A 27,852-nucleotide genomic window follows, 5' to 3' on the forward strand; every position below is an offset into this window, starting at 1 on the left:
ATCAGCATCGCTATTGTATTTCTGTTACCGACATTGTTCCCATAATGACTATCTGACGTCATTTTCCCATTTGCATATAAATAACACTATTGTTCTTCCTCTAAATCCGATATGTTCTTTTTATTTAATTTATTATTTTTCCTAATCCTACTATACGTTTTCCTGAAAAAAATTTAATTACAGTAAACTTAAAATATTTTAATTCATTATTTGAGTATGTTATTTGTATCGTCTACATAAAGAGGCTTTCCTTCCAGAAACTGTCTAACGCATAATATCAATTCAAATAGTTTCGCGAGCGGGAATAATTTGGACTTTCATTATAACAAAAAATCTATACAAACCATCGACTCTTTTGAGGATGTCATTATAACACACAAGAAGAATTAAAAGAGAACAGCTAAGTTCTAATAATGAAATAGAAAGGTTCTGGGACATCTGGAAGTAAAGGTACATAGGGATAAGTCATGAATGGTTCGGCAGTGAAATTAGGCTTTCAGTGAAGGAGAAGGGGAGATTACTTGATGTGGAACTACGGTGAAAGAACGCGTAATGAATAAAGGGGACGCCAGGAGAAACTGATAAGAGGAAATGTGGAGGCTAATCAAATTTTCAGGAGAATAAGAGTGACAGATTCTTTAGGAGGGGAAATGAATGCGGAGGGAAAGATTAATGTGAAAATGGTTATATAGTAAAACCAGGGAATATTTTCTAACGATTATGTTACATTATTTCTATCAGTTAAAAGTTTTGATTGTTTGACGACTGCCAAGTTGCAAGAGGGTTACGAATAAATGATGCAAAACTTGATGGAAAATATTGTCAGAGTAATTCATGACAGGAAGACGGAATACCGAAAATCATCAAGTGTTGACTGAATTCATAAAACTGAAATTCAAAATTCATTCGCCGCGTGGGCTGGACAAAGTAATTTTAAATAAAAACGTCCTTCAATTCTTATTCTACTTATTTATAACAATTATGGCTATAATCATATTTATATTAGTATTACTATTATTTTACTTACTTATTTAACACAGGATAATCTAAATGACCATTCAGCTATATTATAATTATACAATTATATTAGTATTAGTACTGATGCTTCATTAATTTCAACAGGACAATCTTATATGACCACTTAGCCGAGAAAGATTAGTCTTCTTTTTTATAAAAAGATTAACCAAAAAATGAGAGAAAGCAAAATTGTTCATAAGCCTGTACCTATAATTATTGAAACAAATGTTAAAAACCAGCATCATGCTATCTCACCTTTGATGTGGCAAAACGGTACAGCAATGTTTAAAAAGTAAACAAGTAAAAAATGCGCCGAAGTTCCTTTGGCGCAATCGAGTTTTCCGTGCAGCGTATAATACTGTATGAAACTCTCAGCCACGGTCCATGAAACTCTCAGTCGCGGCCCATGAAACTTTCAGCTACGGCCCGGTGGTGGCCAGTGTTGCTGGCACCTATATCGGTGCCAGACGCACGATCATGGCTAACTTCAACCTTAAACAAAATAAAAACTTCTGAGACTAGAGGGCTGCAATTTGGCATGTTTGATGATTGGAGGGTGGATGATCAACATACCAATTTGCAGCCCTCTAGCCTCACCAGTTTTTAAGAGAAAAAAGTGCAGATAGAATTAAGTGCGGATGGGCAGAAAAAGTCGGCACAATAGTTTTCTTTTACAGAAAACTAAAAAGACGAAAGACACTAATAAAGGTTAATACCAATTTGCAGCCCTCTAGCATCGGTAGTTTTTAAGATCTGAGGGCGGACAGAAAAAGTGCCGACGAACAGATAAATGGCCATCTCACTAGTTTTCTTTTGCAGAAAGCTAAAAAGTTTTTTTTCTCAACCCCAGTTTCCATCTAGCTTTCACAATCCCCTATTTCTCGGGAACACTGGTGAGAGAGATGTAATTCTGTCACCCATATTTTAGGTGGTGTTGCTTACTTAAATATCCATAAGCAGTAAGCTGTGCGACACGTTGCCTTAGATAAAAACTTTAAATACAAGGGTCTCTGACCGTACGAGATTAGGTGTCCCCCAATCTATGATTTTCCTCCATAAAAAAATAAAAAAAAAAGATTTCCCAGTACCGTATTCGTGTCCAAATAGATTTGACCGGTTAACTGTAGAATCTTTGCTGACAGGAAGGCTAGAACAAGAACTACCGTTTATTTTGTTGTATTTATAACATTTAATACCACTCTAAAGGGAAGTGTATTTTTATTATTTGTAATGTCAGTTTTTGCTGAGTTTCTCGCCATATATATCTTTTTGTTTTTATAAAACCTTAACAGTTATGTTTTGTAATTCTAAGTTCCATTTACTTTGCTCAAGGTATGTAGTAACTTTTATTAATTGTTTCGTGTTATTATTATTTGTTAAAACCAGTCTGTTTAATGTAATTTTATATTACTTTAATAGTCCTTTACTCAATCACTTTAACGATTAGGTCTATATATATACAAATATATATATATATATATATATATATATATATATATATATATATATATATATATATATATATATATATATATATATATATATATATATATATATATATTATTTATATTATTTATATATATATATGTGTGTGTCTATAAAGAATGCAACTAAAAATGAGAGAAGGAAATTTTAGTGATTATGATAAAGGCAAGGCGAGGCGACCTCAAAGAAGAAAAGCGTCTGGGAATATATTCTCTTCGTATTTCTCCTTTGTCTAAAGGAGTGAAGACATGGCCAGGAAAGGTTAAAGCATTTTGATAAAATATTACTTTTTTGTTGCGCCATCCAGTGACTTAATATTTTCTTCGTAATTTTATAACGAAGGTTAAATAGCTTTTGTGAATAGTGTGTATAATATATATATATATATATATATATATATATATATATATATGTATATAAAACATATATGTATATATATGGATATATATACTGTACATATATGTTCTATATTATATATATATATATATATATATGTATAATATATATATATATATATATATATATATATATATATATATAGTATATATATATATATATATATATATATATATATATATATACATATATATAAAGTACATATTCGTGTGTATGAATACATACATACATGCATACGTACATACATACATATGCGAATATGTTGCAGCTTCAACATGCAGGTAGATATACATCGCAAGAAGAACTGCAAGGGAACAGTTCGAGAGAGAGATTTATAGTTATCTTAATAGAATTCAGAGAGAAGTGTTGCAGCCTCGTTCGGAATACAAATGGGGAACCTTGCTGTGACAATCTGAGTGCTCCCGATGGCGTATCACTCTTTTCGCGGTTTTTCGTCTCGTATTTTCCACGGGGAGTTTTTATGGCGGCCCTTTCAACATTGTTTGTCGAATCCCTTTCCATGCTGCTGAAATACGAGGGTACAATTCTTTTTTTATTAATTCTTCTTCAGGTCGTAGTCGCTTCCCCCCGCCCCTTTTTTTATTGGTGTTATTTTGTTCTTGCTGAGACTTCAGAACAAAATTGAAAAACTGCTGGTTATCATCGTAAACATAAAACGGAAATAATTTTAGAACTTACGTGATGTCTGTAAAGAATTCTGGAAAATACTTCACGGCTCCATAGAAGGATATAGGGTGTATAATCTGATTACAAAAACCAGATGTTACCTTTTTTCCGTATCTAAAAGAATATATATATTTTTTTTTTTTACATTACTGTGGACATTGGCCCCAGTTAATCTGAGAAGTCTAACCACAACAAAAAGAGCAACTACAACAGCCACTATTACTCCACTGATCTAACATACGAGTGTAACTCGGAGGGAAAATCAATAACTATTACTACCTCGACTGCAATGGTGTATTCTGTTGATCGTTTGTTTTCCAATCAGCGGAGAAGCTACAATTGTCCTTTAAAGTTAAAGGATGAGCAACTAGGGCTAAATGTAGAAATCGTCGATGTAGAGCACGCCGTAGGTAATTATACGCGCGTCGTGAACAGGGCTAACAACCAGACGTTCTGCTGTATAACTTCTGCTTACAAATTTCCAGGTAACGTCCCAATTTAATAGTACCCCAACGAGAGGATCAAGCATTCATTGTTACCTTCATCTAGATGTTATAAATAATCTAACGTCGTCAATTTAGATGTTATGTATAGTCTAACGTCGTCAATTTAATGTTATGATGTTAACGTCGTATTTAGATGTCTAACGTCGTCAATTTAGATGTTATGTATAGTCTAACGTCGTCAATTTAGATGTCATATATAGTCTAACGTCGTCAATTTAGATGTTATGTAACGTCGTCAATTTAGATGTCATGTATAGTCTAACGTCGTCAATTTAGATGTCATATATATCGTAAATTTAGATGTTATATAGTCTAACGTCGTAAATTCAATTTAGATGCCAATTTAGATGTTATATATAGTCTAACGTCGTCAATTTAGATGTCATATATAGTCTAACGTCGTCAAGTTAGATGTTATATATAGTCTAACGTCGTCAATTTAGATGTTATATACAGTCTAACGTCGTTAATTTAGATGTTATATATAGTCTAACGTCGTCAATGTTTTATATAGTCTAACGTCGTCAATAAATCAGCAATGTTGTGTAAAATAAATTATCTGATAGCAGATAGTCAACGAGTACTGTATGCGGGATATGTTGATGAACTCTAATTCTAAAACAATACGTTGGATAGCGTGTAGGCTTTTATATCTTTGTTGTAACTTACGCTTGAACGAATTTGTCTTTTTAAGGGGCCGTAATTAGTGTTACCGTATTTCATGAGTTTGGTCATATTTAGCATAAAATATGGAGCTATTTCATCCGCTAAGAAAATATTTTTCTTATATGTATACATATACAAATTTATATAATATATATACATGTACATGCATTTATATATACACATACATATACATATGTATTATAATATATATGTATATGTTTATAATATATATATATATATATATATATATATATATATATATATATATATATATATACTATATATATGTATATAATATATATACATAGACATGCATTTATATATACACGTACATATACATATGTATTATAATATGTATATATGTATATAATATATATTATATATGTATATATATATATATACATGTATATATATATATATATATATATATATATATATATATATATATATATATATATATATATATATATATATATATATATATATATATATGAATAACGTTAGGATTTGTCAGTCTAGCATTAGGCAGTCGCGTTATCTTGAAGTGGGTAACAACTCCTGATGCCTCAATGAATTGCTTTGATTACGTCTTATTTCATGTTTACCTTGCGACCTTTAAGCTGAGAATTTCTTTGATTTGCAGAATCGCAAAGTGGTCTATTTTACTGTGCAGCAATGAATTGGCTCTAAAATGTGATGGAATACATAACGTCCTTTGGTTGTTCATGATTTTTAGCATTCTGGAATGTTGAATTAAAAGCGGTGTACTGGTATGCAATGGATACCTAACCTTCTCTCAATAATCTACCAGTATCTCTATGTAAAATATCATTATAACATATCTTATGGAGCAAGCTAATACTTTCTGTATTGCTTTCTCCGGGCACATTGTTTTACTAGGGCTACATCCTAACATATATTAAACGGTGCTAGTTTTATAATCTGAATAATATTAATGTCTTACAAAGACATCATTTAGTGTCCCAACTTCAAATAACATAGATAAGTATATATTTCGTCTCAAATTCTTTTATTTTATTGGTAGATCTTTAACAGACCGTTTATCACGTGAATTCGTTTTCATAATTTTGACCATTTATCACGTGAATTCGTTTTCATAATTTTGAAAGAGGCTAGGTAAACGTTTACCATTGCTGACCCAGAGTTCCGATTTTGGTGGGATTCCATTGTCATTATAGAGGATTAAAGGATCTCAGTAAAACATCCCATTTGGAATAGATCGATATTTAATAATAATAATAATAATAATAATAATAATAATAATAATAATAATAATAATAATAATAATAATAATAACTATGTTTACATAAGAATTTTCTTCCTAAAACCATGAAGCATGAAACCCGTATCAGGTTTCGTGAAGTGATTTGTTGTCAAAGTAAAGTAGAAAAAAAAAACCTAGAAAAAAGGCCATTTTTATTTATTCCATACCTCAGGAAAAGAGAAGGGGGAAACTACAGCAAATCGTTGAGGGCTTTTATTGCATGGTATGTTCTCATGACGATGAAAAGTTAGTTGCATTAATTGACTGACACGACACAGTGAAGGTATACGGCGTGTATGAGAGAGAGAGAGAGAGAGAGAGAGAGAGAGAGAGAGAGAGAGAGAGAGAGAGAGAGAGAGAGAGAGAGAGAGAGATGGCTGGTTTAAACGGTTGGAATGAACCAAGCGTAGAAGGATGTGGGGTACATAAAACGATAAACATAAGTACCCTCAAGAAGGGCGACATTGCAGGAAATGTCGCGTAATTTGTTTCACTTTTGAGTCAGAGGAAGAGAACGTTGTTTACCGGCATATGGAAAAGTTAAAAATGTTCGTTTATACTAGTTTCGACTTTCCCAAAAGGAGTTTATATGCATCTATAAATAAATGAAAGTGAATAAATATCCTTTAGAACGGTAAGTGAACTACAACTGTATTATAAGAAAAGGGAATGTTTCTACGTTATGTCTCTCACATCCCTTAACTCTCCTTGTATTAAAAAAAAAAAATAGAGCAAGAGTGTTATGACATTGCATGCAAAATCCTGTCCCTCAAATATATATATATATATATATATATATATATATATATATATATATATATATATATATATATATATATATATATATATATATATATATATATATATATATATATATATATATATATATATATTGTTTTAGGTACCACCACATTCTTTCACACTTCTTGCATTCCAACCCTTCACACTCTCTCTCTCTCTCTCTCTCTCTCTCTCTCTCTCTCTCTCTCTCTCTCTCTCTCTCTCTCTCTCTCTCATACATGCCACTCAATATCGCGCAATGAAAGCCTTCAAAGGTTTTCTTGTATGCTTATCCTTCTGTTTAACTGAGGTATGAAGTAAAAAAAGTAAGCAACTTTTTCGTTTACTTTTTATATTATGTCGACAACGATATTTCTCCACTGAGGCTGAAGTAGTTATTAATACTTACCAGACTTTGAAGAAATAATGTCACAATCATACCTACTTCATTATTATTATTATTATTATTATTATTATTATTATTATTATTATTATTAAATACATACTCGTGGCAAATAGAATATTTTTCCCTTAATCTTATGCCACTCTTTCACAGCCTGATTAATGAGAAGTTATACACAACCTCTTTAAACGGGGAAAATCGATGTTACGTGTTGCATTTTATCGCAAGTGAATCTTTGAAAATTTATGATACTCTATAACGGGTATTCCATTATGAATTATATCAGTTATTAATGTGTGTTTTTTTGACTTTCTGATATTTTCTTTCATTTTTATAATCTTTGTATACTTATATCTATTATTCCAGTCCTTCGTTTTGTACGAGAATCTAGTGAATTACAGCCCTTTTTTATTTTTACTCAACTGAATTTATACTGCATTCCTCTTTAGGAATAAATTAGTATTCAATATTTATCAATATTTGAGATTTCGAGAGTTTTTTTTTTAATACTCCAAATGAGCTGCATAGGTGTTATGTTCTTGTTCATGTGTAGTATGTTGCAGGCATATGAATCTTTGTCTACGCTAGGTAATGTCTATGAAACTCTACTTTCTGAGCATTCGATGAAAAAAAATCCATGTTTACTTTCGAAACACAAACTATTTGGTTGATACGAAAGAAAATACGCATGTACTGTCAACACGTGTTTGAAACGTACTTTTCATAACTTTTTCATGGTTGGGATGGGACTCCTGTGTTATGCCACGAACTTTCAGAGAGGGAAGTAGAAGACAGATAAATATATCTAATAAAGAAAATATATTTTGCACTCAAAGGCGATAATGCCAAATTAGGGTTATTTTGCAGTGGTAACACAGCTATCTTAAGTGACTTTGCATTGATAAAACAACCAGGAAGACCATTCTACAAACATTCAAGAAGTTATAAGAACTATTGACTCGTTCACCATTCAGACTTGGTCCTTTTCATTCCTTAAATCAGTAATTCTGCAAACAACTTTCTCCAACGAAACTATATAATATTCTTTTCAGACAGAAATCGTGAACTTGCATCTACCATGAAACTCTCTCTTTCCATATACTTCCATGTGCAACGTCTTTTTTACTCGGTTACTTGCTAAGAGTAACTCTCGTATCTTAATTAACTTACCTTTCCTTTTTATATGGTTCCTTCATCATATTTTTCTATCCCATAATAGCTCTTTAAAGAATCTTCTGCTGACTTAGTGACATTACCTACTTTTCGATTTCTCTCTTTCATAAATCCCTATGTTAATCTTTATAATCAAACTCTCATATTTCGAATACATTGACATTCACCATCTTAACATTCGTGAATAAGAAAACAAGCCGTGAATTAATACATGTTTACATTTCTTCTCTTAATAATGATCTCGACCCGTAACAACGCATTAAACAGACACATGCAGTCGACATTAACGCAAATCAAAGAAGACAAGCAATATTTTAAGTGACGTCATCTTTAGGTTAGCATTTGCAAATCCTCGCGCACTTAATGATCAATCCATGAATAATATCAGCCATTAAACTCATCTCCCCGACTTATGCTTAAAGATGAGAGTATAGATTGAATAACTCTTACCCTCTTACTTTTCCGTTTCCATCGGAGTTCCCTTTCGCCCGGTGCGAAAAGTGGGCGGAAAAATTGCATTTTCTTTGTGGAAACATGACGGGAGGATTTAATTAACTTTCGGAATCTTCAGTCTTTATTAAGAAAAAGGGCGCTTGCGGTCATGAACTAAAGATAAAATATGATACAAGGGCAAATAAAGGGCAAACATGACAACAAGTGTGTGTGCGTGTGTATGTATGTATGTATGTATGTATGTATGTCCATGTATCTATGTATCCATCTATACACACACATATACAGTATATATAATAAAATCCGCAAATATCATTTAATATCTATGTCTCTATACCATGGCAAAAACTTCTCCTCAAACGGAGTATATATATATATATATATATATATATATATATATATATATATATATATATATATATATTATATATAGAGCAAATATCATTTAATATCTATTTCATTTTATACCATGGCAAAAACTTGTCCTCAAAGATATATATATATATATATATATATATATATATATATATATATATATATATATATATATATATATATATATATATATATATATATATATATACACTATATATATAATGCCCTTTCAGGAGTTTTTCCCATGGTATGGTGAAATAGATATTAAATGATATTTACGAATTAATATTTGTGAATATGTAGAAATCACGCATTTTAAGTGACAAAAAATTATAGTTGCCCAAGTGTTACAAACTTACTAATCAGCTATCTTATGTTCAAGACCAAGCTTGAAAATACTGGCTGGGTACGGAGCACTTATCATTTATGATTCCCTTTGGACTGGATAGAAGCTATTCCCAAGGTATAACTGGTCGAAATTAAACGATATATGTGACTTAATATTTTCATATACACTTACAAAGGACAAGTGTACCTTACCAAAAGAGTCGATAAATAATAACGTTATATCTCAGAATTGTAGAAAAAAAAAATAGAAACTATTCATAGACTAAAATTTGTAAAACGTTAGACGAACAGACGAAACGAAAAGAATGATGTAAAGACGAGCATATAAAAAAGGAAGCATTCTGTATGCTTAGAACTGAATACCTGTTTCCTTTGAACAAAACGAATGAGTGCGTCAGGTGTTTTTCCTAGTGAACAAAGTTGCCGGGATACATTTGAAGCAAAAAGCAATTGACGACAGCTAATTGCCTGAAAATTCTGTCCTGTGAAGTTGGATGATTCATTGATTGATGGCAGTTTCACTGAAAAACTTGTAAATGCCAAGAAGACCTCGAAATGTAATAATTTCTAGAGATCGAAGTAGTGACAAAGACACTGACATAATTATTTCGATGATATCAAACCCATAGCTTGACAGGTTATGATTGTAAAATATAATCGCCAGAGAGAAGGAAAAATGAGATACGTGAAGGATACAGGAAAAGAGGGAACCGAGCACATAAAAGATTCAAGCTTAAGAGGATTCTGGTATTCGGCCAATGGGAAAACCTTCAAATAAACCTCTGGAAAGTTTTACTGGTGCCTTGCTGGACGCGTCGTAGCTTGGAAACAGTAAGGGAAATGTGGAAAGAAATATACATTCATTGTCTGTAATTCTTGACTAAGGGGAATTATAATGATCATGAAATTTTCAGATCTTGTTTCCCCTTTTTCTTCCAACAAATGTTAAAGCGCACAATATGTTAAATATGTAGTATTTGTAATATGGAAGTAATTTTCAAGAAAACGAGGAAAATGTGTATTAAAAAATCTATATCACATGGAATTTTATGTATATAGTAAGAGAGATTTTTAAAAATTCAATAAACGATACCAAGAAGAAAATATTGTCGGCTACATTCTTTGCAAAATTAACGAGAGTATTTCATCGCCGCTGTATGTGTTAGGGCACTCCTTATACGTTCCTCATACATCTACTGTTGTTACTTTTTTCAAAAAGTTAATCTTTCTACTAATAAACCAGATAGTAATTATATATATATATATATATATATATATATATATATATATATATATATACATATACATGTACATAATGTATATTATACAGACACATATATGTATGTATGTATGTATGTACATATGTATGTATGTATGTATGTATGTATGTATGTATATACATACATACACACATCACACACACACACATATATATATATATATATACATGTGTGTGTGTGTATTCTATAGATATAAAAGATGAGGACAAAAGAGAAACACATATATATTCCGTCTAATCAGCCTCGGTAAAACTCTCAAAACCTGCAGCTTCGACGAAAAGCAGAGAGAGAGATGAAGGATAAGATCCTTGGCGGGCGGCAAGGAAATCCAATATCTGTGTTAAGATTGTGACAACTAAGAAGACCAGTAGCAGGGCCCTTGTTCTAACTTAAAATCAAGAGACTGTAACGGATATTTGCACTGAATATAGAATTTACAAATGTGCTTCTCCCTCTGCTCTGCTGTGTGTGTGTGTATACATACACGCTCACGCATACCCAAACAGACATACACACATGTATATATATATATATATATATATATATATATATATATATATATATATATATGTGTGTGTGTGTGTGTGTGTGTGTGTGTGTGTGTGTGTGTTTTTGTGTGGTTGGAGAGAGAGAGAGAGAGAGAGAGAGGGGCGGGGGGACCTTTATGAGACCCCTTAATATTTACCTCAAACTGAGTCCTATATTTTGATGAACCTAATTCCTAGAAAAACTTTATGGGTATTGTCTGCATTCAGCATTGTAGTTTCCCCATTGTTAAAGTGCTAGCATCGTAAACATCACTTAAATGCTTACCCAACATGTAGTAAGTATAGTATATTGACACTGTTTATGCCACAAAGGATTCAAAATAATGGTAGGTCACTTAACTAGTGTGCTCTTCACAATAAATGTTGACAAACAGGCCATGCTATGAATTAAAAATACTAAAGTTTCGTCTTATATACATACTCACACATTCACAAAAACACACACAAACCACACAGAAACACACACACACACACACACACACATAAACACAAAACATATACACACACATATATATGTTTATATAAATTTCTACTCACATCAGGATGGAACCCAGGTCTTTCAATTGAAAGGGAAGGGCGCTGCCCATTAGGTCATACAAGTCATAAAAGAAGTTGGAACCTGAGTGCCACTGCACACAAGGAATTACCTAGGCAAGCTAACTGTTTGCAGACCAGCGTGTTTTCCCCAACTTCCAGACTCAGAAATGACCCAATTGACAGCATTTCATTGGAATTATCCCTTCTAAGTGAATATGATAGAAATAATCAACACACAATCACGCGTGGAACAGAAATAAATTTTTTTACTAACATCAGGATCGAACCCAGGTCTTTCAGTTGAAAGGCAAGGGCGCTGCCCACTAGGCCATACAAGTCATAAAAGAAGTTGGAACCTGACTGCCACTGACCACAAGGAATTAACTAGGCAAACTAACTGCTTGCAGACCAGCGTGTTTTCCCCAACTTCCCGACTCTGCAATGACCCAGTTGACAGCATTTCATTCGAATTATCCCTTCTGAGTGAATATGATAGAAATAATCAACACACAATCACGTGTGAAATAGAAATAAATTTCTGACCAACATCAGGATCGAACCCAGGTCTTTCAGCTGATTATTTCTATCATAATCACTCAGAAGGGATAATTCGAATCAAGTGCCGTCAATTGGGTCATTGCTGAGTCGGGAAGTTGGGGAAACCACGCTGGTATGCAAGCAGTAAGCTTGCCCAGGTAATTCCTTGTGTGCAGTGGCACTCAGGTTCCAACTTCTTTTATGACGTATATATGGCCTAGTGGGCAGCGCCCTTGTCTTTCAATTGAAAGACCTGGGTTCCATCCTGATGTGAGTCAGATATTTATTTCTGTTCCACACGTGATTGTGTGTTGATTATTTCTATCATATTCGCTCAGAAGGGATAATTCATATCAAATACGGTCAACTGGGTCGTTGCTGAGTCGGGAAGTTGGAGAAAACACGTTGGTATGCAAGTGGTTAGCTTGCCCAGGCAATTCCTTGGGTGCAGTGGCACTCAGGTTCCAACTTCCTTTATGACTTGTACGGCCTAGTGACAGGCAGCGCCGTTGTCTTTCAATTGAAAGTCCTGGGTTCGATCCCGGTGTGAGTCAGAGATTTATTTCTGTTCCACACGTGATTGTGTGTTGATTATTTCTATCATATTCACTCAGAAGGGATAATTCAAATCAAATGCTGTCAATTGGGTCATTGCTGAGTCGGGAAGTTGGGAAAAACACGCTGGTATGCAAGTGGTTAGCTTGCCCAGGTAATTCCTTGGGTGTAGTGGCACTCAGGTTCCAACTTCCTTTATGACAGGCAGCGCCGTTGTCTTTCAATTGAAAGACCTGGGTTCGATCCTGATGTGAGTCAGAAATTTATTTCTGTTCCGCACGTGATTGTGTGTTGATTATTTCTATCATATTCACTCAGAAGGGATAATTCAAATCAAACGCTGTCAATTGGGTCGTTGCTGAGTCGGGAAGCTGGGGGAAACACGCTGGCATGCAAGCAGTTAGCTTGCCCAAGTAGTACCTTGTGTGCAGTGGCACTCAGGTTCCAACTTCTTTTGTGACTTATATGGCCTAATGGGCAGCACCCTAGCCTTTCAATTCAAAGACCTGGGTTCGATCCTGATGTGAGTCAGAAATTTATTTCTGTTCCACACGTGATTGTGTGTTGATCATTTCTATTATATTCACTCAGAAGGGATAATTCAAATCAAATACTGTCAATTGGGTCAATACTGAGTCGGGAAGTTGGGGAAAACACGCTGGTATGCAAGCAGTTAGCTTGCCCAGGTAATTCCTTGTGTGCAGTGGCACTCAGGTTCCAACTTCTTTTGTGACTTGTATGGCCTAATGGGCAGCGCCCTTGCCTTTCAATTGAAAGACCTGGGTTCCATCCTGATGTGCATCAGAAATTTACTTCTGTTCCACACGTGATTATGTGCTGATTATTTCAATCATATGTACTGTATATATATACCGTATATATGTGTGTGCATGTGTGTGTTTGCATATGTGTGTGTATATATGTGCACTGGATTTTGACAAATTCGTTTCTTTGTCTCCAGAGCCGTGGAGGAGTCCAGTGTTCACAAAACTAAAAAAAGTCCGGTTAATGTACCTACACAGAAGGCTTCTCAACAACTCGTCGAAGCCCACCTACAAATAAATCATCATTCACCAAGGTAAATAGGTCTTGCCCTTATAATAATTTGCTTACAGACTTTTCAATTCTGTCTAGGTCTTCCATCTCCCTCCTATAATTTTAGAATGCATACCATTTTCACCAGACTCTTATAGGTAATTCTTTACGAATGGCCAAAATATATAAAAATAATTAAATCCATTCTTTCACCTACATTAGCTTTTTTTCACCCCCCTTTGGGATTCTCTACAATACCAATTAAGATGATCCATCTGGAGCGAATGCAGTTACGGATCGATAGACTGACGATTTTAAAGAATGATTAAATACTGAGGATGGAAGAGAGGCAAAGTGAAAGAAGTTATCAACTGGATAAGAATGAATATGGACGGAAGGATGTCACCATGTGGTCAAAATGAAAAAGATACAAGGGCTTCATTGGATTACCAGTGAGATACCGCAGTATGGTGGTAATACTGTAACTGACTGGATGCCAGGGGTGTGTTGTCTATGTGTCTCTGAGCGTAAAGCTATTAGAGGCAACTGTTACGAATAAAGAGACACAACTTTACTCAGTATACCCGGGAAAGTGAATGGTGCGATATTAAGAAAATAAAACAGATAACAGAAGGAGGGTAGTAAGGATGGAACTTTTACGAGGAGTCAATTATGTGGGACGTTTGCAAGTGCCAGGAAAGAGATATATGTGGTATACCTGGACGTAGAAAAAACATTGATAGTATAATCGATAAAGAAGCAATAAAGAGAATGCATGTATAGAAACTAAGTTACTTAAAGTGACTGAAAGCTTCTTTTGTAAAATGAATGGAGCATATGACAGATGTGAGAGCGACCAGTTTAGTATAGAAGAGGGTCTGAGACAACTGGATATTATACACCACACGCACAAACATACACTCGTGCACACACATATATGTATGTGTGTAACTGAAGCACGAAAATATGGAATGTGATGAATATATAAACAAAGACAAAATCCACGAAGGAAAGAGAAACCCTGAATTGCAGCGAGGCCTTTCGACTGTCGGCCTTTACTTAGCAGACTGAAGAAATATAAAAATAAGTTTACAAAGAAAGCTCATATGAATGGCAGATGGGGATTACAAAGGAAAAAATATGTACCTGAAATCCAATACAGGGGTCCAGATAATACATGCCAGGGCTAAGGTTAAAATTACAACTGGAGGTAAGCTGTATAATAGCGTATTCCAAAAGATTTCTTGAAGAGAAATCTTTCGATCTGGCACTCACTGAACTTTCAGTCCAATTTATCCTGTGAGAGTTTTCACTTAAATGAATTAATATAGCATTGGATGTTTGTCCAGTTTTGACTGAATACTTATGCTGCTTAATACTTACATCTAAATCTTTGCTAGAATGGCTAATATAAAAAGAGGGGCAGTCCAAACATGGAATTATGTTGTTGTTTCTTTAGGGCTATTTTTTATTAACATTCCTTTTAGTGTGTTATTATAGGAAAAAAAGAGGTTGACATTAAAAGATTTTAACATTGATTTTATGTCTTCAAAACCACTAAGATAAGGCAAGCTAAGAATGTTCTTAGGGGTTTCTTTCTCCATGTTACTTTCACTATAAAATTTTGTGTGGGCTATATTATACATATCTTTATTTACACACACACACACACACACACACACACACACACACACACACACACATATATATATATATATATATATATATATATATATATATATATATATATAATAATCTATATCTATCTATATACATACATACATTATTTATATATATATATATATATATATATATATATATGTATGTATGTATGTACTGTAGGTATATTTGTATCCGCGTGCGTGCATGTGTCCGTAGTTGTAAACAAATAAATTAATGTATTTAAACCGGTATACAATTAAAAGCATTCATAAAAAAACAAGAAAATTAAAACAGCTTCTATAAACAAAATATACCTAGAATTTGTATTTTTGGCAATACTGATATTAATATCAAGCAGCATTATCAATATTACAAAATGCGAAAACAATTATGCAAAAGCTATCATGATGTGTTATAATGCGCATTATCGTAATTTATTATTAATGGAATGATATCAACTTCGTTAAAGAAGCAATTTCTGTTTTTACATCATGGTAACGAAGCCATGCAAATCCTTTGAAAGTTATCGTGCTAAAATGACTCAACAGAAAATTACCGATATCTGGAGTTTAACATCTGTACAGTTTGCAAAAAAAAAAAAAAAAAAAAAAAAATCACATATGCAATGAATGGCAAATGTTCAGACAAATTTGTGTATGATATTTCAAATAGCAACGAGCTTACACGTTAGGGGAGATATATCTGACAGCAATGAGCGTCGCTAATTGCGTAATGCATATTTTATGGCAGTTTCTGCAATGTGCGTAAAAAAAGGTGAGTTTTTCATTGGAAGGACTCTACCAATGGTCACAATGTCAGCATTCTTAAAAACCAATATATTTTTCACCTGCACACTTGGCCACCTTTGACATTTTCAATAACTAGAGATTATTATGTTAAGGGCCCCATCAACTCGATGCAACAATATCAAGAGAGGCGAGTGAGGTACATTAAATGAATTTTAACTCTACCGTATATTTTCATTTTTCCTTTTTGTTCATACAGCGAAAGACCGCTCGTTTATAAGGAAGTTTTTACTTTTTTTTTCTTTCACTGGCGCGTTCAATATGCTCCCGCGATTTTCTAAACGGAAAAGGAAAACCGGTCATATGCTGTAATTTGTAAAGAAAATTTAATGTTGTTGGCGAGCTTTATTACTTTAACAGTGATAAATCAATTTTCCTATATCAATACAAAAAGCAAGTATATCTTAGTTTAACCAGACCACTGAGCTGGTTAACAGCTCTCCTAGAGAGGGCTGGCCCGAAGGATTAGATTTATTTTACGTGGCTAAGAACCAACTGGTTACCTAGCAACGGGACCTACAGCTTATTGTGGAATCCGAACCACTTTATAACGAGAAATGAATTTCTATCACCAGAAATAAATTCCTCTAGTTCTTCATTGGCCGGTCGGAGAGTCGAACGTTGGGCCAACAGCGTGGTAGCCGAAAGCTCTACCCACCCCTCCAATGAAGAACTTATATCAATACAAGGGTGATAGGTGTTGGTAACAATGAAAAGCAAGGCTATTTTTAATGGGGAACATAAACAAATGGTCAAATATATAAAGGCAACTGGCCGATGGAGGGAAGGTGATAATATTCCAAATCTCAACTTAGAGGAAGGAAAACCTACCCACAGAACATGATTGATGAACGTGAATTGAGTTTTATTACGGTGCATAAAAGAAAGAGCGCTTCCTATAATATGGAGAATATTCTGTAATGAACATTTTATTCATTTCAGAAATACTCATATTATGAATCCAAAACAAAACTACTTTTCTTCATGTATTCTGTTAAGGAAAACACCGGGAAAATATAAAACAAAATTAAATGAAATTTAAGGTCCAAGAAGAGAAGCAGAACCGCGATACTTCACATAACTCTCAATATCCGCAGTTTACAGTATACATTGGAAGGTGCTCGGTACATGGAGGAGAAAGAGAGCCAGAAGCCGTGCTGGCAGAGTGACAGGTATTAAGAGTGAAAAAGGATTTATTTTCCATAAAGTGCAAGATGTCAACGCTACGAGAGTCGAGGTGCTGCTTTACTCAGCAGACAACAAATAAATGTGTGTGAATGCGGTTTTGTTTGTTTTCCTGCGTTTGCTAAAGCATCTCTTTCCTGGAATAAGCTTTTAGCTGAAAAGATATGGTGTTATATAATTTTTGGAGTTTAGATTCTGGAGAAAATTAATGACTACGACTGGGAAAGTTACAAAACAAAAATTGTTGAAAAAAGGACAAGCAGGAGGATCTCTACCAACATTGCAAGCTACGTCCACGTATTTCAAGGAGCTGGTGAGCCAATTCTCCTTTGTGCAGCGAAATTTAAATATTATTTGCATATTATGATAAAATAATGGAAACTAACGCGATGATTGCTTATGTAGCATATGTTTGGTGAAAAAGGTTAAAAGTGTTAGATATGTAGGGATACAAGTAATATGTAATAAAAAGAGTATCTGGAGGTGGTATGCTGCCATGCAGACAGTGCAGGGGAATAACATGGTGAAAACAATGCATAATTTTGAACATTTGAGAGGATAAGAGAGAGACTGAGAAAGAAGTTGTGAGTGAACGTAGAATCCTGTACTACAGAAAATGGGATAAAGGCATACACACATATACAGTATATATATATATATATATATATATATATATATATATATATATACATACATATATATATATATATATATATATATATATATATATATATATATATATATATATATATATATATATTTATATACATATTATAAATATAAATATATATATATATATATATATATATATATATATATATATATATATATATATATATATATATATATATATATATATATATATACATATACATATATATATGCCTTTATGCCATTTTCTGTAATGGAGGTTTCTACATTCACTCGCTACTTCTTTCTCAGTCTCTCTTATTCTCTCAAATGTTCAAAATTATACATTGTTTTCACCATGTTATTGCCCTGCACTGTCCGCATGACAGCATACCACCTCCAGATTTTTCGGGCTGCTCTATGAGCAAGAGCCCGTGCTGGCATAATGCCAGCTCAGTCAAAAACAACACCTCCACATACTCTTGACCAGCTCTCAACTTAAACTAGCCTTTATATTTATATATATATATATATATATATATATATATATATATATATATATATATATATATATATATATATATATATATATATATATATATATATATATATATATATATATGCACATTCTGAAATGAGTTTCAGAAAAACTCTTTTCTTCCTGGTTCCTTCATTGGTCAATTTTAACTCTGTGTAGTTACCAGAATTTCTTCTTGCAGAGGGGTATAATTACAACAGACAATCTATTCATTATATATTTTTACCTCAACAAGGTTCAGACTATATGGTATTGACTTGAGTCAGAAATCCTTCCTTCCCGATCATTGGAGAAACGCAATTGACTGAGAATTTTCCAAATTTCCAGCCATTATAAATACTGGTTAAGAATTTGGGGTATACCAGTTTTCTTTGTATTTTATCACAATTATCAGATGTAATAATGTCTTCGATTTTCTTTTAGTAATAAGCTATAATAAGTTACTTAACACCCGGAAGAAAACAAAATTCGTTGTATTTACAATTACCAAATATCTTACATTGATTACTAACAGGACGTAGTTTGAAAAATAGTTGTAATGAAAGCAGTTAATCAAAATTAGTAAGATTTAAAATAATCGACAATTTCATCAAATTTATTATCCTTAATCTAGCATTTCTGTTATGTAAAGCTTTGCCTCTCCAGGCCCTACGCCCTCCAAAAAAGAAAGAGAGAAAGAAAAAAACACTGTTAGGGTACTTAGTGATTTCTTGGGTGGTGGCATACGAATTTTCCCCCTTTTACTATCAATCTGAAGCTCGTTGCTTTGTATCCGGTGGGGTCATAACTCTGCTACTGAGTCAGCTGTTCCGTCCTTTATTAACAGTCTCTCTCTTTTTAACCTCTGGTTTAATCCTACTTTCTCTGGTTGAGAGAGAAAGTGCTCCTTTTTTTATTATTCATGACACATCAACTCCTTTGGGAATTGTATTCTTAATTTGCCCAAAATAAGTCTTTTCATGCAATTACAATGAAAGCATGAAATTTCCTATTCCAATAATTTGGTTCTGCTCTCATTTTCATGCACTATAATTTTTTTTCTGCTTTGCTCCCTTGTTAATTTCGATTATATTCAAGATGTAGCATTATAACTGGTTATGTTTTCTACAGATTTTTTTTTTTATTTCTCTACAGTTTCATCTGTTTTATCAAACTTGGAATTTATTGTATCAATCCCTAATTATTGTAAAGCTAATGTTCTTTGAAATTTGGTATATTTTAACCCTTTAAAAACTGGAGTTTTCCACTTTAATTGTTTTTTTATTTTCTTCGTCTTATTAAAATATATCATGCATAAAAATGAAATTCATCAATAGTTTTCTGACTGCAATGAATCGCATCTCTTTACGATTCAATATTTAACATCATATCAATAGAAGGAGAAATTTTATTGAATAAATAAACCAGACGTATGACTGAGGCAACAAGAAAGAAACGTGTTCAACAATTGCTATTTAATATTTTTCACTAAACAAAATAAAACATTTTCATTTTATTAGATATCACGATCTGCAAACTCAAGAGTCAGCTAACTGATATATTACATACAGAAAATTTAAATTTTGTTTCTAAGAGCAAAGTCTTTGAAAATGATTAAGGGTACGGACCATAAAGAATTTATATAGCTCCTTTATTATGAATAATTTTTTCAGGAACCAATCCGTATTTATGAAGAAAGTGCTTTTAGCTAAGGTATTTTGAGATTAATTGGTCTATATCAAGTATGGAATTCAGCTCTCTCTCTCTCTCTCTCTCTCTCTCTCTCTCTCTCTCTCTCTCTCTCAGCAATATCATTCTCGTGACAATGCACGTAGCTCTGAATTTCTGGCATATGAATGTTCCTGAATTCGAGGCACATTCCTTACCCACATATCAGCTGTGAGATGTATACGCTCGCGCAAACACCTTCAATATATATATATATATATATATATATATATATATATGTGTGTGTGTGTGTGTGTGTATGTATGTATGTGTGTATATATATATATATATATATATATATATATATATATATATATATATATATATATATTTATATATATATATATATATATATATATATATATATATATATATATATAATGGAGTAAAAGACCATGAATATAGTACATAGAAGACATAGATGAAGTAGTAGGAAGGAATTGTCATAATACATTCAAGTAATCTTAAGGGACAAAAGAAAATGAGTATCTGTGATGGTTAAATTTTCGAACTGTCAAGAAGGTTCATCGACAGTACATCGAATCCTTTACACCATCACAGATACTCACGTCATTCTTGCGTGTTCTCTTAAGATTACTTGGTAATGTATTATGACAATTCCTTCCTACTACTTCATCTATGTCTTCTATGTACTCCTTTCATGGTCTTTTACTCCATTCTATAAAACTTTCGAGTTATACAGTCATCCATTCTGATTCACCTTTTCACTCCTACTAACCTTTTAAAAGTCCTATTTACCTTCAGATTTCTAGCCCATTGAGTTCTTTTTGTGCCCCATAGAATTCAGGAACAAAATATTTCAACAGCTTTGGTCTTTTTCGCTTCATTAGAATTGAATATGAATACTTGACTCCATAAAGGAAAATTTGGTCGGCCATTTTTCATGATTTCCACACTTGACTTCTCCCATTCTCTTTCAAATCTTTTACACAAGCTACGATATCATTTATAAACTTTAGTCATTCTACACTCCATTTATATCCATCTTCATATTCCACAACTTTCCGCCTACATCTATTTTCGTTTCCCTAAATTCTTGCGCCACTTCATCCACGAAGATATTAAACATCCGTGGAGATATGATGCTGCCTTTCTCAGCTTCTTGTTACAATCAAATCAGTCATTCTTCTGTCCATGTATTCTAACTAACTTTTCTTGTATCATTTAAAACTTTTAAATGATATTTAAAAAATTATCTTTGTTTCCATGCATTCACAGAATCATCCACATTTCCTTTCTGTTAATTCAGTGACAAGGCTCTAATTGCACCAAAAATGTCGTACACAGGTTATCACTTGACTCTTCACATACTTTGATCGAAATGCCCTCCTCCTTGTTCTAAATCATACTGTTTTTCAACAATTAATCCTTCTCTCTTCTGCCATGACTTCTCATTCAAAATACTACCACATACCTTCACTGGTAAACTAGGTTACAGTATGCGCCTTTAATCCTTACAGTCCCCCACAACACCTTTACCCCTGTACACGAGTCCAATTATTCCTCTAACGCGTTTCTTTAGGACCACTCTATCATCCGAGTATAACTGACAAAGGCTGGTCAGCCACTCAGTTACACTTCCATCGCTATGCTGCATAATTTCACTTACAATCCCTTCGTAGGCCTTACCATTCCTCAATCTCCTTATCACCTTTTCACCCTCAAAAGTCATTACTAAGAGTATTTCAAAACTTACACTAATCTCTTCCTCTCTTGCATCATTCAGCATTTATTCTTCTCTGACCTCCACCTTCAACCAATGATCAAGAATCCCAATCTCTCTCGACTAAGGACAGAGTTCTCACAAGAAAACATTTCACACTTACATTTTATATTCTAAGACCCATTTATCATTTTCCTCTCTGCTTTTGTTTCCTTGAAGAACAACTTAGTATTCTGAATAAAATGCTTGATTACATTCACACCTTCACTGACTATTTTATCCAACCTTTTTAACATCTGTAAATGATCTTGTCTTTTGACATACATTTGAACTTCAAATATGTATGCATGTATATATATATAAATATAAATATATATATATATATATATATATATATATATATATATATATATATATATATATATATATGTATATGTATATATATATATATATATATATATATATATATATATATATATATATATATATATATATATATAAAATTTTCACCAAACGTCCCTATCTCTTATTCCACCAGTTATTCTCTTATTCGCTCTTCCTTGCCCTTCAATAACCAAAAAAAAAAAAAAAACCTCTCGCATACACTTTCAACTCTCCTGTGTTTAGCCCAAACCTTATTTGACAACTCCTCCTTTCATTCAGAAAATTGTATCTTTTCTTTATTTCATTTCAACAAAACAATAACGAGATAAACACGCAACCATTCATCTCACCAGTATATCTTATCTACGATTTTGTCATCTATTCTGTGCTAATGGATGATGGCATTTTGCATTTACGTATCATTTGTTTCCGTGATTTTAGTACATACACAAATGCACACACACATACATGCATATATATATATATATATATATATATATATATATATATATATATATATATATATATATATATATATATATATATATATATATACATACACACACACACACACACACACACACATATATATATATATATATATATATATATATATATATATATATATATATATACACACGTATGTGTGCGTGTGCATTGTGTATGTACTAAAATCACAGAAGCATGATGAGATGAATACCTGTAGTTGGGCGCTTATCTCTTCATTATTTGGCTGAACTGAAACATAAAAAATAAAACAATACAAGCTTAGTAGCCCAGTTTCTTTGAACACAAAGAGGATTCTTGTAACTTTTCACTGATAATCATCGTGGGATACTGAATAACCTCACAAAGAGCGAGAACCAGTTCTAGAAATTTATGAGTACACACTTTTGTATGTTTTTCCACGTAAATCAATAAACAAATTCCTCTGTTAGCCTTAGGTTTCATCATGCTAATATAGTGTAATTTGTTCTAAAATAAATCTAGGATTCAATATGAAATTTCCACATTCCACAACGCCTGTGTAGTGACCATTCGCTGAATACAGAGAGAGAGAGAGAGAGAGAGAGAGAGAGAGAGAGAGAGAGAGAGAGAGAGAGAGAGAGAGAGAGAGACAAGCAGCGGCCCAATAACGAATTAAAGCATACTTTTTCGCTTATGACGTCGACCCATCATCTTCTGACGTCCTCTTGGCACACCGAGACTTCTTGAGAAGCTCCGTTGATCACCGTGAAAAGTTTCCGCGTCTTCTGAGTTTTTAGTATTAAGAAAGTTGGTCTCGAGAGACTCATCAATTCCGATTGAACTTTCTGACGCACCTGAATATCCCACAGGCACTCGAGAACTCCTTGCCTTGTCTAGGCTCTTATTGTCGATATTTCCATCGTAGGAACCTCCGTTTTCTTCCCTACATTCTTTGATGCTGACTGGAACCTTTCTCTTCGTCTTTTCTATTCTGGCGCCCCTATAATAAGCACTGTTTTGAGAAGCCTGATATGATGGAGTAGTGCCGTTCAGTCTGCTTTCACTATCTGATTCCGACAAAGGATGGGTCTGACTTCTATGTATGCATGAGCTTTTCACGGTTCTATTTTCCTTTGAAACTTCTCCCCGAACACTTAATTTCTTTTCGGCAAGTGACACTGGGGTCATCTCTGAGAAAAATGAAGTTTCTCGGTTTCTCTTTTTATCGGGGACAAAAGGCAGTTCCTTCTTCTTCCCCGACGAGCGTCTACGAGCTATTGTCAATTCCTTCCACGTCCATTTCCCATTTTCTCTTTTCCAGGTCCTCCCGAATTTCTTTTCATCCGACGAGAGATGCTCGTTCATAACCGGAATCTCACTTCTTGAGGAATTTCGTTTCCGGTCGTTTATGCTTTCCTGCAGTGGAGGAATTGCTATCCAATAATTATTTCCCTTTCTGGCTGCGAAACTTTTCCTCTCGCCATTATTCAAATTTCTCGAGACAGACTTCCACAACTTTTCGTCAGGAATACTCGCTTTGTCTAAACCACGGGACATTTTCCATAATGGTTTTTCCTTTGATAATCCTCTTTGGCCACGAAACGCTCCATAATTTCTCCTTCTCGAAGGGATGATGTTTTTCTGACTCCATTTCCCTTTCCGGCTAAACACTTTTTCATAATAAACTGCACCTGGCAAAACGAAACGTTTTTCTCTGGCGTGGTTTTGTTTCCCGAACGTTTTCTTTTGTGTGACTCTGTTTCCAGACGTTGTCGAATTATCATTTTTCAGCACTACAGAAGTGACATTTCGTGTGCTGGATCCTTTCTCTGATGAATACCGCCTCAAGTTTCCAATGATTTTATCCGTTTTATTTGAATTGAATCTTTGATGGTCATACATCAAATGTATAAAATGCATATCCTGTATCCGTTGACGAAATTCTGGCTGATCAGACGCTCCTGGTAAATGTGGTTCTTTGGTTGTACTAAAAACAGTCACGCAGTTGCAGTCTATCTCACCTATGTTTACCTGAGGCAGATGATATGATGCCCGCAATGGCGCCAGCCACAGAATAAATCTTTTATATGAAGGGAAAGAACGAGTTGATTTCCCTCGTTTTGGTTCTCTTACGTTTTTGTCGTGAATGCATTCGATGACGTTCAGACTTTTCGAGGTCTTTTTATTAAATCGAATTTCGTCCAAGTAATCAGATTTTCTGGTCATTCCTCCATGGATGCTGCAATTCATGGATGGGTATCTCAAGCTATAGTTACCACAGCGCATCAGTTGGCCGCTTTTGACCTTTCTTGACATACCATGGGTCTTTATTATCAAAATTCCTTGCTTGCATTTTGATTGTAAGCTTGTGGATGAAGCGAACTCAGAACTTGAGATATCGCTAACAAAATACCCTGTCTTAGAAAAACTGCTTGATGGTGGCTGTTGATGGCTCTTCATATCTTCTGTTAAAGTTTCTGGAGAAATCGTTTGATGACCTTCCGTTGTCTGACCGTCATTACTTTTCATAAATCTGCCGAGAGAATTCTTGTGTCCTGTAACCACAGAATCAGTTCGAAAATGGAAATCAAGGTTTGGTTTGGTCATCGTAATATTCGTGGTTCGTTCCTTCCTCACAAGCCATCTGTGGCTGTGGTATGCCCCGAGGGATTGTTTACCTACTCCTGGTGAACTGAGAATTTTATCTTCCTCTTGATCAACTGGAACAACTGTTGCAGAAGTGATCATCAGAAGCATTAAAAACACCGCGAGATTTGCAGAGGAAAGTCTGAAGCCACGAATAACGGCGACTTTCATTGGAGAAATGGCAGATGCTACCGAAAGAACTTTTGGTGTGGAGACCTCTCCAGCAAGAGAGGAGCATGAGGCCCCCATACAAGTCATGTATGTTTAATTTATGTGATAGACAGAAATCTCTTCAGATGACCCATCTGTTCATTACAGATATTACCGACATTGCATTTGTGATCGGGGGTCCCAAGACAGGAGAAATGTCATTTAGGTATGATTTATGTAGGAGAACTTCCCACATTATGTGACTGACTTTACGTTTTCAGTGTCCAAAGTTAAAGAATGTCTTTTCTGGAAACATCAAAGACTGCTACTTTTAAGAGAATGTTTCAGAAAAAACCGACAACTTTTTTTCCAGTTCAGTAAACACTAAACACTTAAATTCATAATCTACACAATCTCATTTTCAAGTAAAAGTTATTTCTCATTGTTTTTCTGATTTAAAACCGCCCACAATTATTTCAATTTACTTTCTAAGACTTTAACCAACTTTCAATTCTGTTAAGAATATTCTTTCTTGAGCGTACACTTTCATCAGTGATAATCATTCTACATACGGCTGTTGATAAGATAATTACAATCACATTTTCAAGACGTCACTTTTTTCACATAAACATAACTTTATTCTGTTGCTTTTTTTTTCAGTAAAATTACCCAAACCTGGGAAGTGACCACGAGTTTTAAATAACTCCGATGAATCTGATCGCTTGAATTTCACATCTCCTGTTATTTGCGCATCTTATCGGAGTACAACCTGCTTTGCCTCCTCTGTCGGAAAGCAAAGGATAACAGGGCGAACGACATCCTCCCCGTACCAAGTCTACATCAACACTGGCGTTGGTAATCAATAGCGGCACGTCTCTCTCTCTCTCTCTCTCTCTCTCTCTCTCTCTCTCACACTCTCTCACACACACACACACACACACACACACACACATATTCACACATCTATTTCAAATGAATAAATGGTTATATACCGTCTTGTGATGAAATTTCTATACACAAGAAATAAACCACCACAAACAATTACGATAAAATTGCTCTCTCGGAGTCTGTACCTGTCTCTCTCGTGCTCCCTATATTTCTCTTCATTTGGAAAAGGTAATCCTTCTTTTCAAGCATTTTTTATCACCATTCCATTCTTGCTCTTTCACTTGGTACAAAAGAGACGTGGGTGTCGCTGGGTCTTTTAATGAGCAAACGGAAAAAGTTATATATAAATGAGATGATTTTTGTCTAATGCTCTTAGTTCTGTATTAAAAAGTGAAAATAAGTCAAATGAATAAAAAAAAATGAGTTATTCCCTTAAAAAGTTAATAGCTGTATCGTTAAAAGCTGGATAATCCTCCGAAAGATATGATCGGTAAAGCGAAAAATGTATCTGAAACCTTTGCAGTCTTTTTTTTTTTTTAGAAAATATGTATCGGAAGCATAAGCTGGGTACTTTTACTCTATACAACATTTTCTGTCGTACCTTCTTTTTTGCGCGACAGTGTTAGGGCACTCACTTCGCAAAATATACGGAATAAGGGTAAATATCTACTACAAATATATTCATAATATCCTAATAAATATGTTAGAAATATATTCATAATAACCAAATAAATATATATTAGAAATATAATCATAATATCTTAATAAATATCTATTACAAATATCCTAACAATACCCTAATAAATACATATCAGAATCATATTCATATCTTAATAAATATATATTAGAAATATACTCATGATATCCTAATAAATATGTTAGAAATATATTCACAATCTCCTATCATACACATTTCATCGTTTTTATTCTGTTGACCAGATTTATGACACAAATAAAGAGAAAAATGACCACCAAAACCAGACGAATAAGAACATCCGCACGTCAGAAACAGGCGCATGACCCGTTATTCTTGATTTC

The 27,852-nt window shown here is 33.7% G+C and overlaps 1 protein-coding gene across 2 annotated transcripts in view; it reads right to left on the minus strand.

The window, feature by feature from the left end:
- LOC136839455 (uncharacterized) overlaps positions 1 to 26,774 on the minus strand; it is a 74,420-nt gene extending 47,646 nt beyond the window's left edge. For both annotated transcript variants that reach the window (XM_067105512.1, XM_067105513.1), the window contains exon 1: positions 23,814 to 26,774. In XM_067105512.1, coding sequence (XP_066961613.1) covers positions 23,814 to 26,034 — 2,221 coding nt within the window. In that variant the 5' untranslated portion in view covers positions 26,035 to 26,774. The remainder of the gene's footprint in view (positions 1 to 23,813) is intronic.
- Between the last annotated feature and the right edge of the window lie 1,078 nt (positions 26,775 to 27,852).

Source organism: Macrobrachium rosenbergii, chromosome 6 (assembly GCF_040412425.1).
Source record: "Macrobrachium rosenbergii isolate ZJJX-2024 chromosome 6, ASM4041242v1, whole genome shotgun sequence".
Lineage (NCBI taxonomy): Eukaryota > Metazoa > Arthropoda > Malacostraca > Decapoda > Palaemonidae > Macrobrachium > Macrobrachium rosenbergii.